This window comes from Haliaeetus albicilla, chromosome 21 (genome assembly GCF_947461875.1).
Source record: "Haliaeetus albicilla chromosome 21, bHalAlb1.1, whole genome shotgun sequence".
In the NCBI taxonomy this organism is placed as follows: domain Eukaryota; kingdom Metazoa; phylum Chordata; class Aves; order Accipitriformes; family Accipitridae; genus Haliaeetus; species Haliaeetus albicilla.
In genome coordinates, this window is record NC_091503.1 from 5,967,845 (window position 1) to 5,986,120 (window position 18,276).

Below are 18,276 nucleotides of genomic sequence, written 5' to 3' on the forward strand. Positions count from 1 at the left end.
GGGCATGAGAAGCTGAAAACCCCTTGGCTTAGGATAAACACTACTTAGCAACAACTGAAAACATCAGTGTGTTAGCAACATTCTTCTCATACTGAATCCAAAACATAACACTCTACCAACTACTAGAAAGAAAATTAACTCTATTCCAGCTGAAATCAGGACATATATATCTATAATTAATCATTTGTCAAGGCAGTGTTTACACAAAATAATTTGCAGATATACCTTATAGCATTTTGTAATGCACTGTATTATTTTTATTATCTCAGCATACCTTTCAACTGTTGTTTTACTAGAGCATTCCGAAACTCTTGCAGAACATGCTACACTACACAACTTTGAGGTTAGAAGCAAAATTTTTGGCGTAATTTAAAAAAAAATTATGTAGTACTTTATGTCCCTTTTTTCAGAATCAGAAGGTGCAATTGTTGACATATATTGTCAACTCTGCTGAGAATCCCGTGGAGATAGTCTCACACCTGAACTAAATCTGATCTATTGAATAAAACAGAAGCTTATAAAAAATATCCAGAAAGGTCATTTTATGTGAGTAGAAAGTTCTGTAAAAAAAACCAGGATGAGTTTTGTCTGCTTTTCCTAATTTAAAGCAGTTTTTCTTTTCTCTTCTTCCAAAGTACAAAGTAAGCTAGATATTTACCACAAAGACATTCACTTTGAAGATGGAGGCTTCCTCTCTACAGCACAGAAGGGTACTATATTTAAGCAAATGCAAAGGATTAGACAAGTAAACATACTCGTATGTTCTTTCAGTGATTCAGTTACTTTTACAGAACATTATGGCTCAGATGATTAATCCATTTCACTATGACACTAACTTTTTAACAGACCTGATTACAAATGGATTAAAGCCAAGAGTCAGGAAATGCATTCAAGCGAAAGGACCTGCACTGTATTACGAGTCCTTGCCATTTCATATTAAAGACAAAAACCAAGAGAAAAATCTCATCATAAGGAGAGATTTCTCAGGAAGAAATGGCTTTAGCTGATAAGTCCCTCATTTTATTTTCATCTTCCACTCAAGTAAAGTGAAGCCTGACTCACATGGTGGTTAGATACACAGGGAATTGTTGCATTTTCTGCCCCAACACTTCTAGATGCAATCTATTGATCTAAAATATATTTCTTGAAAGAACAGTTCAGGAGAGAGAAAAACGTCATTTAATCTACCCTCTTCCCTCAGGACAGCTCCCATGATGGCTATATCTGCTTCTGGGACTTCAATTGCTTTACTAAATTCCAGGAAGGCTTCCACTCTTGCACCTTTCCCAATGTTACAGATGGAATTGAATTTTTCCTTGCAAACATCATAAGCATGCTCTCAAAATAGTATGTAACAGAAATACTGAGAATTTTATGGACCAGGTAAGGAAAAAGAAGAGGAACAGCATCTTTAGAATATTGTAATATTGTAATCATGACCATAAATAATATAAAAAATTTAATGCTTTACTCCTGAAATGTGTTCCAAGAGAAAAACAAGACAAAACTATGTGAAAAGAAAACAAAAGACTTCCTTAGGAACCTAAATTGAAGACTGCAGACTGGGCTGCACTCCTCTGCAATGGGTAGCAAACAGAGCTCCACTTCTCCCTCTTCTAGTGCGACAATTTTCAACAACAGGGGCTTAATGTAATGTTTAAAATATTGCAGAAGGTATGCAGTGGCTGGGAATTTGAAAACCTTTTTTTGCCTGAGGGATGGGTTTTGCTCATGGGTTTGAAGATGTGAAGAAAAACATCCACCTTACAGACCTCTGTTGACAACACCACTTGCAACAGTGTCAGGGCACTGCAGGGGTTGGCAGCTCCCTGGGGCCAGGTGCCCAGGGGCTCCCCGGGTGGGTGATGGCAGGGCCCGGCCCACCCCCAGCCAGGAGCAGGGCAGCCGGGGGCACAGGGCCAGCCCCAGCCATGGGGATGGGGATCTGGCTTGGCGAAGCCCACCGCTGGGCAGGGCAGGGCTGTGGGGAGCCAGAGACCGGCCCTGCTGCGGGGTCACTGGGGCAGGGGCTGGTGGCCCTGGGGGGGTGACATGGGGTCCTGGGCCGTGGGCAGGGCGAGGGGCGCCCCGGGGGGCTGGCCTGGGGTCCTGGGCCCCAGCCAGGGTGGGGGGGTCCTGTTAGTGGACTCCAGACCCTGACAAGCAGAATGGCAAGTCCATTTGTTCTTTCCAAATTTCCATATAAGGCCAGAGCCTTTGATCTGGTAACTATCTGTGTGCTTTTGTCACGTAAACATTGCAGTTCCAGATATGGTGGTGGACAAACGCTGACTGATCTGACATCAGGCAAAAAGACCTAACTCCTACTATCATGCACCAGTTCAGTCACAGAACACATGTGCAAGCAAAGACAATTAAAAAGAAACGAGTACTGAACAGTATCTTCTCCTGGAAGTAAAGTTACAGAGTCTCAGGAAGTCTGGTTATAGTCTCTCCTAAATTTTGAATTTACAAATATGCTAGCAAATGATAAAGACAGTTACAAAGACATGAGGTAAAGTTGTTGGTTACTGTGAACAGAGCCTATCTGCAGTGTTAAAGACCAGACAAACCCCACTGTACTGCTTCTGCTGCTGCTTTTGGGCTTGACAAAGTCTGCAAGGGAAAAAAACCAACACTCTGGGGCAAGTTCAGAAAAGATGGACACCACCGAAGGGAAACCGGGAAACCTTATTGTCATGCTTTGTGTTCCCCATTCACACAGGCAGTGACGGTGTGCAGGCTGCAAAGTCAAATATTGAAGGGAGGACAAATGCTGACATACAGCTGGTAAAGGTCAAATTCCCTGAACAGATCACAAGTTTGTTGGTGGTTTCCACAGGCAGTTTCTTTTTCCCTTCCTATTCAGATAAGAATTGAATTATAGAGGTTCCCCAAATGTCATCTTGTTATCATATTTAAAACTGGTATAAAATTGGTTCATAAATACCTTGTGCTTGTTTGGGTTTTTTTGAGTAGCTGGTCAATAGATATGGAGCTTGTGTTAATTTTATAAAGCTTTTGTTCAGTTTTTCTTAGGAAGTATCTCAACTGCAGTTGAATTGGTTTTGCTGGACAATAGCTCTTGAGAAGCATTGTCTTGATGCATAATCTTTGGAAAAGCATCACCATTGTACTAGGTTTGTTGTTCTGTATGGTTTATTACAAGACAAGATGTTATCAGGCACATTTTTTCAGATTGTAACTGAAAATGTATGCATTGTTCTAAAAACTGAAGACTGACGGGAAACCAGATGCATGCATACTTATTGATCTAATGTAGATGATGCGTTAATTCTGAGAGTAGCTATGTTTTTAAAGCACAGGATTTGTGTGCATTATAAAAATCTCCATTTATATGCAACTACTAAAGGAAACAGTATCCTCAATCGATTCTATATGCATTTCCTTTTCACAAGTCTACCACAACTGGTCTTTTCCCCGCCTCCTGTGTGAATTAAATGTAATTTATCAAAATGTGAAAGGCAAAAATGTGAACTTACTCAAACTTATTATTAAAACAACAGCATTATTAACACAATATATTTGTAAAAATACTCACAAAAGAGAAACACAAGAAGTTAAGCCATTTAACAAATATATAACCAGTGTGTCTCCAACCATAAGCAGGCATCTTAGCATTACTGAACTGGCAGATAACGTATCTCCTGGAATAGTACCTCAATATTGCTCCCTCTCATTTTCATTGCCACTGCAAAGTTTGACTGCCACACTCTAACTGCATTTCTGAAATTATTACCCTCAACAATACCAATACCCACAACAGCTTATGAAAGGGAAAATTAAATCGGAAAAGGGAAATGTGGATCAAGAAGCAGAGCTGTGTATGAATTAGGGCACCTCTACAAATTTCAACTTAATGCTTTGCTCTATATCTTCATTTCAGTCCACCAGCCAAAAATTTAAGGAAGGAGAAAAAAAAAAAAACAAAAAAGATTCAATGTCCCAGTAATTTTTTCTTGTAGAACTAGAGATGCCAATAATAACCTATTGTCTAGAAAAAGGACACCTGTTAGCTCAATTAAAGGCAATAAAGTCACTGCTTATTTCCACAACAATAAAGACTGATCTGTAAAAGTATTGCTAGCATGTGGACTGGTCCTTAGGGGCAGAGTCTTTAAAGAGTCTAGTGCATTAATCTTCTGAGTCAGTGTCCTGGCTCTCATCCCAGTTGAGCTAAAAATTACAGTAATGTATTTGTGGCTTTAGGGTGAAATCTTATTCATTCCCTTTCCCTGAAGTTAAACACATTTTATCACACATGCAATTTCCACACTTTGTTTGGCTGGAACATTAGCCTTTCTTGTTTAAAAACAGAGAACTTACAATCAATCGTTCATATATCCCTTGTGAAAAGTTCAAAGACACAGAGAGAAACACCTGTTCATAGAAGTAATTCTACTCTGGAAAAATGGACATTTTACAGACACTTGCAATGGAATGCTTTTCTCACACCAAGATCTTTAGCTTCTGTAATAGATACAGCATGGTATTTTAGATTTCACAAAACAGCAGGCCTTTTACTATCCTCAAGACATCTGAAAAGATGCGGATGTCTAGATGGGTGGAAAACCAAGCTTAAACAACATTAACATCAGGAACCTCTTCCAATGTCCCATACAAGGTAAAAGCAAAACCTGGCAATGGCAAGCAGATAGCAATTTTGCACCTAAGAGAAAGACTAAAGGATGTGGCAACAGAATCCAGACTACATGATCATGTATGTCTCACTGCTTTTACATCAGGACTTTAAATCTGGTTGAACAAATAAAACACAGTGCTTCACCAGTGTACTGGTCTTGGCTGGGACAGAGTTAATATTCTTCATAGAAGCTCACATGGTGCTATGTTTTGGATTTGTGCTGGAAACTGTGCTGATAACACAGGGATGTTTTTGTTACTGCTGAACAGTGTTTACACAGAGTCAAAGTCTTTTGTGCTTCTCACCCCACCCCACCAGCGAGGAGGCTGGGGGGGCACAAGGAGTTGGGAGGGGACACAGCTGGGACAGCTGACCCCAACTGACCCAAGGGGTATTCCAGATGACAGGACTCATGCTCAGCATATAAAGTTGGGGGAAGAAGGAGGAAGGGGGAGTGTTCAGAGTTATGCTGTTTGTCTTCCCAAGTAACCATTACGTGTCATGGAGCCCTACTTTCCTGGAGATGGCTGAACACCTGCCTGCTGATGGGAAGTGGGGAATAAATTCCTCGTTTTGCTTGGCTTGTGTGTGTGGCTTTTGCTTTCCCTATTAAACTGTCTTTGTCTCAACCTACCAGTTTTCTCACTTTTATCCCTCCCATTCTCTTCCCCATCCTATTGTGGGGGGACTAAGCAAGTGGCTGTGCTGGGGCTTAGTTGCCTACTGGGGTTAGCCCACAATAACCAGGCATTATGTTGTAAGTGTAAAAATATATCTGTGTATTTACAGATGAAAAGTTAAAAAAATAATAAAGAAAGTCTAACAACAAAAGGAATGCAGTTACCATATTGCAGGAGTTCTCGCTAGGAAGCCAAGATGATAATATGAACTGGGAACTTGCCAATTGCCAGTTAGTGGTTACAGAAGCATGTGCCAATTGCTTTTTTATTTTTCTTTAAGGATAACTTGTGGCTGGACAACACAGATTGTCCACAGTAGTTGTTCACAACACCAGATGATGAAGGAATAACAAACACAGAAACAAACAAGAGTGCAACAAACAAGGAATAGTTTCTTCCCTATTTCTGAAATCAACCTCCAATACACACGGTCCAACTCATAGGAGAGGACAAAGAAGGTTAGAACATCAGGCAATCTTTTTGCCCTCACTTTTCTGCCTCCTATGCCCCTCCTTTTTAACTATACGATTGATGCTGGAAGAGAGAGTGGTGGTAGGTAACCAGCAAAGAAAGTACACTGCCAGAACACTGGTCCTGACAAGGGATCAACCCATCTCATGCTCCTCAAAGTCCTGCTCCAGCAGCCAGACCACGAAATGTCCTGGGGGTGGATGGCAAAAACTGCATCAGGATACACAGGCAAGAGGATAGCCTAGCAAATATCAGTCACTATTAGAAACACTGAACTAGGTTGTACAGACTTTTGCTCCGAAGCAGTGCTGCTGCTTTGGTATTACCCTTATTACGCATTTGCAGCTTACCATTTTGCCCCTCCTCTTTGTACACTTCTGATTAGCAAGGACCCTTCCATGCAGTTTCCATGCTAGTGGAAAACAAGGCCTAAACAACAAGTTTTCAGTTGTACCAATGCCCTCCTAAAATCTTCAACTGTACCAAAACAGACCCCTTAGAAAATGAAAAGAAACAGTGGAGTGTTCAGCTGCTCATACCTCTCTGCCCATCTGTCTTGTGGCCTGAGTTATCCTTTGAATAACTCTAGGGAAAACTGTTATAGTGTATCAATATTTTGAACACACAAGAAAACTGTGAGAATTGAGTCCATTGTTTAGAGTTTATCTTAAAAGTGTGAAAACTGTAGGTGTAGAAAATTCAATATTTACTTAAAATTGAAGGCAAAGGACATTACAATATTTACATTACTCTTAGCTGAGAGCTAGCAGATGACACTCTCAAACAAGTATTCATGACAATATTTTTAGATGGAGCACGTATTTCTGTTCCTTCAGGAATGGAGGAGTGCATTGTACAGTACCTGGTAGAATTAGAAGAACAAGGTAAGACTTTCAAATTTTGAGTTTGAATTTCTAGTGATTCTCTTGACAACAAACTGTAGACTTTGGCAATGACATACGCTAGAGATGTTATTTCTGTTACATTTCAGAAATTCCTTGAGGGAAACTACATGTATGAAAACCTGAATATGGAATATAGTTCTTACAACTTCAAGATAAAATTACAGTACCCATGCACAAAATAAATTTATTTTAATCCTACACAGTGTTAGAAAGTTGTATCACTAATAAAAATAACACTCAGACTGATTCTTCACTGTGACCTCATCTTGATACTAAGTAGAAACCAATCACATATAATTAAGTTGGAGTTTTTACTAATAGCTTTAAATAAGTGGACTGCAACGCAAGCACAAGTGAGATTTTTAAGGTTCACCATAGATATTTCCTTACCTAACTCAAACAGAATGTGTCCTTAGTAAAATGTTATGATTAATGCAATTGCCCTGACTGGTTTTAGAAGATTTAATTATTGAACAATAACAGTTTAAGAGCCCATGTGCAAAAACTGTGATAGAGGAGGTTAAGTTTACTTTAAGGCCACTACAGGAACCTGGGCATCAGCTGTGGTACCTTAGTTGTGGAGTTAGGGGGATGTCATAAATTATTCCTTTATAGTAGAAGCATTCAGGTTATGCAAGGTACTTCTGTAGCCCTGTAAGGTCATTAAAATTATATTGGAGCCTCTCAGCATGAAGCAAACAGAGTTAAACACAGGACTTTCCTGTTTCAGTTAGCACTTTAATGTGAACCAACCTGCATATCAGCCAGGGATCATTAACCCCAGTAAGCATGCTTATTTTAAACAGATGTCACTAAGAAAGGTATTTCAACTAAAAAAAAAGTATGAATTCTTAATATAAAAAATAAGGATGCTCATTCAAATAAGTGGCAGAATTCGGTTTCTGAAATTATTTTACTAACTAGTATGATTTCATATGTATGGCAGACATAGGGTCACGAAATACCTTATCATTACTCAAATTAGTGCAGTAGATCCTTATCTGGGATACCACGACAGACTGTTCTACTAAAGCATGCAGCGAGTGCTCTTCCTTTTTGTACTGGGAAGTCTATGCAACTCCTCTTTATGCCAATTTAAGTTATTTTCTCTAAAATAAGGAAAAGAGGTAGACCTTAATCCATTAAATCCATAATTATTACCTCAGTATTTAAAGAACTTCATTTTAATAGATTCCATTAATTAATGGGTTTTTTTTAAGTATCAGTATTTATTTAGCAGTACCAAATCTGTGAATAACTTGATAAGCAATCAATATTTTTTTTCTCATTTTGCAGAGGAATACACATGCAACTTTAAAATTACACTCTACATACTATAATGCCACAAAAGCTGCCATTCCCATATGAACTATGGCCAAGAACTTTTAGAAAAGGATAAGAATAATAGTTACAGATGAGGACAAAAGCCTTGAACTTCAGGGGCTGCTCATTTGGTGGTTGTGAGTGCATCTCTATATTTGGAAGCATCTATTCAAGCCATTGACTATGTTTATTATTTGTATTGTGCTCTCAGTCAGGAGCCAAACTAAATAACTAGTGAATAGGTCATTTCTTATAGGAATGCTTGAAGCCATTGTTCATATTATTGTGAAGACAGAAAGCAGAGGAGGCTGACACTTTCCTCACACTTCATAATTAGTCTGTACTAATTTGCAGTTATGTTCTTTCATAAATAGGCATACATATTTCTTTACTATTTAATATCTTCAAGTAAAAAAAACCCAGACAAGTTGATCCATGATTAAGATCTTTCTAATATTGCTGCTGTAACAGCAGATCATTATAAATACAAATACCTAATGTTTTTTCACATTCAATTCAATGATAAATGTGTTTCTCTCCCATCCCACCAATGTCTACATTTCAATTCAAAACTGCCATGAATGAAGGTTTTAAGCTCTTATTTCATCACAGTTACAGCCAGAACTGCTGATTTGAAAGGACAAATGCCCCACAGATTAATTCACTCTATATGTCCTGTTCAGAAAGATTGATGCATCTGCGAAGAGTTGTGTGTAGCTAACGTCCTCCAGATACGGGTTTACGATGTAAGCAGTGGAACTGCACTACGGGTTTCACTTTTATTCCCAAAGCATGTGGCAACTGAAAGGGGGCTGCTATTGCTGCTAGAAAAAGCATACAGTCTAATTTGAGGTTTCCTCAGAAAAAAATGAGCTTCTAGGGTTGGGTTACCAGTCAAATATTGACTGTTGATGAGCCACACTTGACATAAGGAAAGAACAAGCAGGGACAGATCCTACATCAAGTTCATAGATCAAAAAACCTCACAGTTTGGGAAAGGTGGGGTATTAAATTTGTAACTCAAACTCCCAGGAAAAGTTTTCATGTATATTTGGGCATTTCAAAAGATGTTCAAAGTACTACAGGGAGGGGAGAGGAGGAAGGGGGAACCACGTTAAAGTACTAAGTATGTTAATAAATTATTTGCTCTACTCTTCACTAGTAACTTAACTTTTTATTTTATTTTTACAGTGAGGTTAATGGTACCCTAAAAGGCCAAGCGACTCATGTTTTCTGGGGTTCCCTGAATATTTTGATTAAAAAAATCATATAATCCTATACACCTAATGTTTGCAAATACACCTAGGATCTAGACATTGACTTCTTCTCTCTCTTTCAGCAACATTATTAATACATACTTATTTATAAAAATTCAGCAGTATATTTTGCTGCAATTGGGGAGGAAAGCAAACAGGAACCAGCGCAGGCTGTCACACTAATTACTGATTACACAGCTAATTACTAAAAATAATTAATAAACACAAATACAAAACAATTCCTAGAAAGTCATTCAAATTCAAAGGATTTTGAAAATCTTTCATTTTATGTTATGCATAGACAGTAGTTCTGACATTCACAGTCATAACAACATAGTTGCAGCAAATTTTTACACACAGTTTACAATTCTTCCTTCCCAGGGGAAAAAAACAAAACATAACAAAACACAGGCCCTAGAGCCAATCAACTGAAAAACTGAAGATTGTTGGGAGCTGCCAAATCTGGTAGCCTGATGGAGATAAGGTTTCTGCAGCTCCCTGTTTTTAATCCATGATTTAGAAGCAGTAGTGAGGCCAAGGGTGTGTTCCCAAGAGGCACACACACAGATGCAACACATACACGCAGCAGGTGACACACAGGTAGAAACACTCAGCACTCAAACACAAATGGCACAAACAGCCTCATCCTTCTCCAGCTCATCAGGAGGAAGGATGGCTTATAGTTGGAAATATATGCACACACTCTACATGGATCCCTCCCGCAACCTGCCTTAGACACTCAGTCTATCCAGTAGCTGGCACCTGGGTGCCCAGTCTTCACACTTGCTGCCATCCGGACATACAAGTGCGAGGCCCGCAGCTCCCCTCCAGCTGCCAGCACAGACCCGCTTCTAATCCTGGACACACTCACACATCCATCTGGACCTCTTGGCCACTACAACAGCTGACTTGTGAGACCTCTGGTCTCTCCAGTATCTGGCCCAGACTTTTGGCCACATGGATACCTGGCACCCAAGCCACTCATCTGACTCACTGGCTACTCCAGCCTGAGACTCTGACGTAGGCACCCATGCAATACGCGCACACTCTGCACTCTCCAGTTTACCAGCACCACAGACACACAGGCCCCTCTGACACATGGTCCAGCTCCAGTTGCTGGCACTTAAATCTCCACACACACACGCACACTGACAGAGAGCCCCTTTACTCAGGAAAATAGTTAGAAGTGGAGCACAGTAAGATACAGGACAGACCATGCTGATCAAGCACAGGGCATAACTAGACAATGGTGCTGAGCAAGAGCCTGTTTATACATGACTGGCCCCTTTTATCCCCTTAGCCCTCTATTTTTCCCTTGTTTTTTTCCTCCCTAATCCATCTCAATCCCTCCTTTTCCCTGCCTATGGTCCTTCCTCTAAACATCCAAGAATAAGTCTAGCACAATACCATAAAGCTCCTCCCTGCATCCCATAATGTGTCCCATTCCCCTGTAGGCAGTAGCTCCCTCAGCCTGAAGGGTGATCAGGGTAGCATCTCCTGTTGACTCCTCATGATGGGTTTCAGCTCTCCTGGGATAGCCCTGGGAGAAGTCCAGGCTCAAGTCTCTAATTAGAGCAGCGAGGTTACTCTTCCAGCACTGCACCTCCCCTCCTTTGGCTGTGTGAAGACAAGCTTTTATCAGATAAGCTAACAAAGATGTTCTTTTGCCAAAACCACAGCTTTTTTTACTTCAAAGTTTGTAATTTGGTGCTGGCCCACTATTACGTTTTAGATGTACGAGTTCTAAAATCCTACTTAAACTATCCCAAACTAAGCTCCTAAAAATCCATAACTTTTAAGTCTTCAGATAGTAAGTTGTTTAAAACCAAGTTCAGGCAGCACTAAGCTAGAAGCAGAAGACTTCTTAAGATGAGTAGTCACACTAGAGCTATGAACAGCTTGATGGCTGCACCTGATAGCTCCAAGAAGCTTTACTGATAGCCATAAAAGATCCCTAGGCTTCACAAACATTACATTCAGTCATGAATGTTGGGACCTTTCTCTTTCTCTTTTTCCCTGTTTTGGCCCTTCTTTTTTGTAAAGGGAGTTTGTGCATGTCAGTGTAAATTCAGAAAACTTCCAGATAGAATATAGTTAAGATGAAATTGAACAATTGAAGCCTTAGGAAAAATAGGTCACTGAAATGCTTGCAAATTCAGAAGAGTGATGTTTTTAGAAAATGAGTCTTAAAACCCAGAAATTCAAAGTGAAATTTCATAGTGAAACACTCTATTCTTCAAGACTTTCCCATCATTTCCAATGTTCTACTTCTTCCCATTATATCATGCCAAATTAAATTAACTGCTATTCTGCAATTATAAAAAGACAACTTATCAAATCAAAAAGCTTTCTCCAGTTTTTTCACTCTTTCACTGTCTACTTACCTCGTAAGGTATTTTATTCTTTTGCTATTTTAATAGACTAAGGTATCAGAAGAATTTTCATATTCTATACACGTATTAAGAACAGTTTAAGTTCATAAAGTGTTATTAAACCACTGTCAAAGCCTAAGGCTTGGGGAGTGAAAATACACTCCCATCTGCTTTCTTTATAACATACAAACAGTGATACAACAGTAGTATTCTCTTTTGTGATACAGACCCAATACTGAGAACATCCATTATGATTCTTCTTTGACTGAACTGCAGCTCCATACTACAAGTTCCATACCATTATAAAAACAAAAAATATAGGCCATTGCCTCGGAGTGCTAAAACAGAAACAGAAATGTAGACCAGGGTTGTATTTCTAAGTAAAAACAAGGGCAGAGAGAGCTTGAGCACTGTACCACTAATTTTCCATACCTCTTAGTTGTTAACATGTACCCCAGAGTGGTTTTAGCCTGTGCCAGCCAGTACTCTGCTAGGCTCTATTCACACACAGCTGGGTAAGGTGTGTGCCAGCAGATGCTCCCAAAACACAGTACGTATGAACAGGCCTGCATCAGGTTTGCCTCCCAGCACCTTATATAGTCCTCCAACATGATCCTGTCAGGCTTCGCATTCTTAGACCTTTCTAACATGAGCTCACAAAATTATAGAATAATTTAGGTTGAGCGACACCTCTGGAGGTCATCGAGTCTAGCCTCCTACTCAAAGCAAACCTCAAAGCTAGCTGAGATGGCACAGATACACTTCTCTTGTAATGAAACAAGTGTATACCTCCAAGTTGCACAGAGATTAATGTACACAAAGACACTTAAATGTAAAAATACTACAATGAAAACTATTTACACTGTATTTACTTCACTTCACCACATTTTAAAAATCATTATTCTTCCCTATAGTTAAGTGTAGAGATCACTATATTTCTTTCCTTCCTCTCAGTATTAAAGCTTTGATATAGATAGGGAAAACCAGTTACAAAATTCAGATGAAAAAAGTACTTTTTTTAAACTGTATTTCCTCATTATGAAGGTCTATAAATGCATACTAAAAATATATCTTCATATTAATATTTAAGATAATGCTCTTCAGAAAATCCAAAACTAGTAACAACCCCCTCTCCCAAAAGAGATTTCTTCTCTCTTTAAAGAAACCAATTTGGATTCATTATACATAACTTACACTTTGTAGAAAAAAAGGAGAAGGCAATGCATAGAGCTTAAGCATAAATATTTCAGCTCATTCTACTTCTTGAATCATAGAACAAATTTTCAGTGAAATGGCAATACATCAGTTTTATAAATACAAGAATGATATTCATTTATTATGGTAAATGTGTTGAAGCACACATTCAATAATCCTCCCAAGCCTATCCTTCAGGCAAAACAAAGCATTTAAAATCATAACGTATTAGGCACACTTGATTCACTTCCTAAACAAGAGGCTTGAAAAGATGAAAAAATGCTATTCCAGTTTGGCTGAATGGCTCATATCATGGCATGATGCAGAATTAATTCTGTACACAGTAGGCTCATTTTAGTACTCAGTGAAACATAGCAACTCCTAAATTTCATAGCGTTAAACCAAGTAGGATATAATAGGAATTAAAAAAAAAAAAAATCCTACCCACCTGCATTTTGTACATTGGATTTTATCTACCAGACTTAGTTAACTGCAACACATTAGACAAATCACATTGACAGGAATATAAAATACACACCTGTTTTAGGATCAACAGAGAAATATGGCTGTCCCTGAAGAATACTGTACACTACCCTGGCGCTGTTTCCATATGTAGGGTCATCTGCATCTGTGGCTGTCACCTGTAGAACAGATGTACCTGTACATACAGGAAAAGAAAGGTTAATTGATAATAAATATAATTTTTGGACAAATATTTTTAGACGCATTTTTGAAACCTCTACAGTCCCCCCATTCTGCAATTGTGGGATTAATAACATTTTCTCTATGTGTTATTATCCTATCATATTTTTAAAGAAAACTATAGTCATTTGAAAAAAACCTTTTTCTCTTTCCCTCTCTATATGTATATGTAACTTAATTACATATATATATAAAACCAGAAATAGTAACTACATAGCATGCATATTTATGTATGTTCATGCATACAGACCCCAAACTTGGATACTGCTTAGACTTCCAAACAACTCATATTTATGGACTTCAGGATTATCTTCATCCACAATACAAATTAATGTTGAAGTGCATATTTAAAATAATTTGCATAAACACCCCCATATCAATAAAAGATACTAAAGGAATCAAAAAATCTAGCTATTGGAAGCCTTCGAAGATCTGAAAACGAAATAATACTAGAACCTTGTTGGGATTCCAATGATGGATCCAAATTAGAAGGAAAAGGAGTTCAAACGACAAATATTCATATGCTGTTAATAAATACCATTAGAAAAATAGCATCAGTTTCTAGCATGTCACTAAGTGGGATAACTTACGAGTAACACTTTGTAGAAAATAAAATGCGTAAATACTTCACAGATAGAATAGAGACAAGTGATTTTACATTTTACTGTATTTTTCAAGACATTTAATGATGAATCTTTTTTGCTATCATTGCCCAACACTTCACATAAGAAACGAGTAAATGAAAGATTGGCAAGTTTATAAAGGTTCAGTCTTCATCCCACTTGTTTATCCTTCTACAGACACTGCTTTCAACAGACTCCTTTGGCCTACTATTAGAACACAGCGGTAATAATAACAGAACAGGCTGCTCTCATGTAATTCTGCATCTGAAAGTGGCTTCTCAGTTAAATTAACCACTGAGGCATCACCTACACTCTGGGGTGTTCAATTTCACATCTTGGCTGTAAGGAGAAGTATGCTTTTGAATTGAATCCCTTGATCTCCCCCACTTGTCGTACTTTGATTTGCCTCATGGAACAGTTTCAGAGCATGCTAACTAGTGGATGAAGCTAAACCAGATGTGCTTTAGGAGCACATGTGATTTTTTTCTGACTGCTAATGGGCATTTAGTCTCAGAGACCAGACAACAGCTAATCTGAAATAAGACTTCCCAAAAACATATGGTGTGGACATCAGATCCTCAGTTCCAACTGATTTAACTTCATAGATCGGTTTCCATTGCACAGAACTGTTTGTTACTGTGCACACCCTCAGTGTACACTGGCAACAAAAACACCTAAAATCATGGAGTCTCACTTCAAGTACAGTAAAGTAAGCATGCAAATCTTCACAGATTTGGATTCTTCACTGTTTGAGAAACTATTCATTCATTTGTGCCACACTAAATTGGACACCAAAAGTTGCTTTTTGTATCTCTACTGGTGATTTAGTAAAAGGTACAGCAAACGTGTCTGCATACTTAAATATAGTGTTTCCTGGTCTCTAAACAGGCCAAATACATACAGTCTCATACATAGATATATTCACGCAGCAGATATAAGGACATCTTGATGAATTTGAATATTGTAATAAAATCAAGCTGGAGCTAGTAATCTATTCATAGTTATTCAAGAGTTAATGGTAAAACTGACTAAATTACTGTATTTGGGTTTATGTGGCAAGGTAAACAAATATGAATTAAAGATAGTGTAATTTTCTTAAAATGTTCTAGGAATCTATTCAGTCATATTTATTTGCTATTTAAACTTAGAAGAAGAGTTCCTGCAAACCACATCAGGTCACTTCAAAGAACAGAAAATGCATTTTTTCCCCTCTTCTACACTCTAAATACTGTAATGATATATTTCTGTAGTCCAGGCAACAAATTCTAACTTGAAGTGGAAAAGCTGTGACCTTTCTGTCTTCTAGTTAAGCTTGTATTCAAGGGTGAAGGCCTGCCCACACTAATTTGTTGTTTTTCCTTTATTCATGGCTTCATTATTTTATGCTAGAATCTTGTGGAATCATTAAATATTAATAGGTTATTCATACACAATGATTTTATTTTTTTTAATTGCATACAACAAAAACATATCCGTCCAAGCAGTATAGTCACCTACCAGAGTTTGCTACCCAGAGTGCTGGGCAACTTCTGTACCTTTTCATCTATAGATTTTCCTGCTTCCAGGAAAAAAGTTACCAACAGTTGCCTACTCATCTAACAGGTTGAGTTCCCATTTGCACTTCTTCCCAGGGTTCTAGAAAATCAAGGTAGGTTATGGAATGGATGAACAGGTTTTGGCCATTTCAGAAGAAAATACCAGAAATACTGAGATTTCACGGTTCTCCCATTCTTCAGAGACTTCATTCTCACTGCTCCTTATTTTAAAAGGTAGGGGATAGAATAGAGTGCTTGTATTGCTCATTGATGTGGGACAAAGAAATGGGGCTAGTGAAAGGTGGTATCTCACATAAGCAGCGGACAGGTCATTTAAGCATGAATGGAATGCTATTATACCTTAAAATGCACCACAGTGATTTTCTAACACATCTGTGTGTCTCTCCTAAGAAACACCAGATAATAGTAATTTGGTATTGAATAGTGGCAAAGTGTTCTCTTTTCATCTAAAGGAACAGTTAGAATCACAAGTTTTAACTCAACCCCCCACCCCACCTCTCAAAACCTCATTCAGTGCAATGTAGCTCATCAGATGCTTAATTTTTCACTGTATTACACAAGCATGCTCAGCATCTTGTAAGTTACACCCATACTGGCCTTTTGCCAAACTCTTGCCCGATTTGCTGAGCGCAGAGGAAAGGCAGCTTGTGAAAGCTGTGGGTTGGAACGCCTTCTGAGAGAAAAGGTAAAGAGGCTACCCTTAACTTCCAATTATTCCTTCCAAGTTAGCATCATTCAGCTCATCAATATGACAGACAAATCACAATTCCAAATATATTTGTACCATTCAGATGCAGCATCAGTTTTTGCTGTTGAGCTATGTGTAATGAAGGATTTAGATGGAAAAGTATACGGTACAGCTGCCTTGCTGTTTTTAATGTTAACAATTCTGAAGAAAATAATCTAATAAAAAAATAAGGATCTAATTTCCCTGGAGACCTCAGAACAGATATGAACATTGGACCCAGAGGCATATCTTCCATACGTTCTTCACTCACCTACTGTGAAAGTGCCTGTCAAGAAAAACCTCAAAGTTTTGCTACGAAAGCATTTTGACACTCCAGTTAGGCAATAAAAAAGACTTTTTTCCCTGAAGTGGAGGTTCTGCTTATTCAGAGTACAAGTACCATTCCACATGATTTCCCACTACAGTTTAGAGATTACATATTGGGAATTCTGTTTTCTTAGCTAATGCTTTATACAGAGCTGGAAAATACATCTGTATGCTCTGAACACCACCCTCTAAGCTTTGCATTTTTTCTGCTATCAAAAATAAGGATAATTTCATTTGGGAAACCAAATTGTAGTTTTATTTCAAAATCTCTTCTTTTGTTTTTCTCTTTTTTAAATATATGTTTACAATAAAAATTTTGTAAAGTTATGTATCAAAGCTGAAGGGAAATACTTCAATCTGTCTCTCTGAAGACAAACTGTTAATGTTTAATGAGGCAGTTCAATAAAACATGTCTGTTGAGAATGCAAATCTGTATGCATGACTTTCCATAGTTTGCTGCACTGTTAGAATCTCAAATGGATCAATATTGAACAAAAAGTAAAACAAGTGAAAAAAGGTGAAGTTTAATGAACACAGGGATTTCCTGCTTAACTAAACTAATTCTTACAATTGTCTTAAAACACTAAGTCAACACAACGTGTTTTAGTTTCATTCTACATTAGAAAACAGTGATTTCACCAGGAAATCAACACTTCAAGTCCAATGACTATAATACTGATCCAAGTCCTCATTGTAGAAAATCTTTTTTTTTTTTTGTCAGCTATCTTCATTAGAAGATAAAAATCAAACAACACAGGAACATAAATAGGCATTTCTCATACAAATCATATTTATGAAGACCATGAATACTGTCTTGCAGATTATCTGAAATTATGACTACCTCATATTATAATACCCTGAAAAGAAGTTCAGGGAAGTCCAGTGTGTCTACTAATTTCCTAGTAGAATTTATCGGGAATACTCTTCTTATGCATGACCTCACACTAGAAAATTTAATATGCAGTATTTCACTCATTTTGAAGCTATCTGAAAATGAGCAGATATGGAAGACTTTTACTAACTGAAGATGCTTTTATTTCCTTTTACATTTAGATAATGATGACTCTTTCGTAAACCTTAAAACAGAGCATAGTTATAGCGCTCAATGAAACTGAGTTTTTTACACTGCAGAAGAAATCATTTCAGGTATAAACCTTGGTTCCTGAGCCAACTTTTAGGAAAAAGGTTCAATGAAGGCAAGGAATAGGTGTTTTCTTTCAGCTCTTTCAGCATAGTACATAAAGCATAAACAATATGTTCACTTTGTGCCACAGTGAACACTGTGATCTAGTGTTTTTGGCAAATAATTTAACCAAACTTACCTGTACTTTCTTGTCAGTGACCTAAAAAAAGAAAAGCCATAAAGGTCCTATGAGCTTTTACAAGTAGATCAAGAAAGATTCAATTTGTGGGAAAAATACCAGCTAACTTCTTGAGGAGACAGACAGGAACCTGCTGCTGAAACTGAACAGCATAG

The 18,276-nt window shown here is 38.0% G+C and overlaps 1 protein-coding gene across 12 annotated transcripts in view; it reads right to left on the minus strand.

Moving 5' to 3' along the window:
• Nucleotides 1–18,276, minus strand: part of CDH18 (cadherin 18) — a 506,683-nt gene that overhangs the window by 108,158 nt on the left and 380,249 nt on the right. For all 12 annotated transcript variants that reach the window (XM_069808908.1, XM_069808906.1, XM_069808901.1 and 9 more), the window contains one exon: nt 13,403–13,522. In XM_069808908.1, the coding sequence (XP_069665009.1) occupies nt 13,403–13,522 (120 nt within the window). The remainder of the gene's footprint in view (nt 1–13,402; nt 13,523–18,276) is intronic.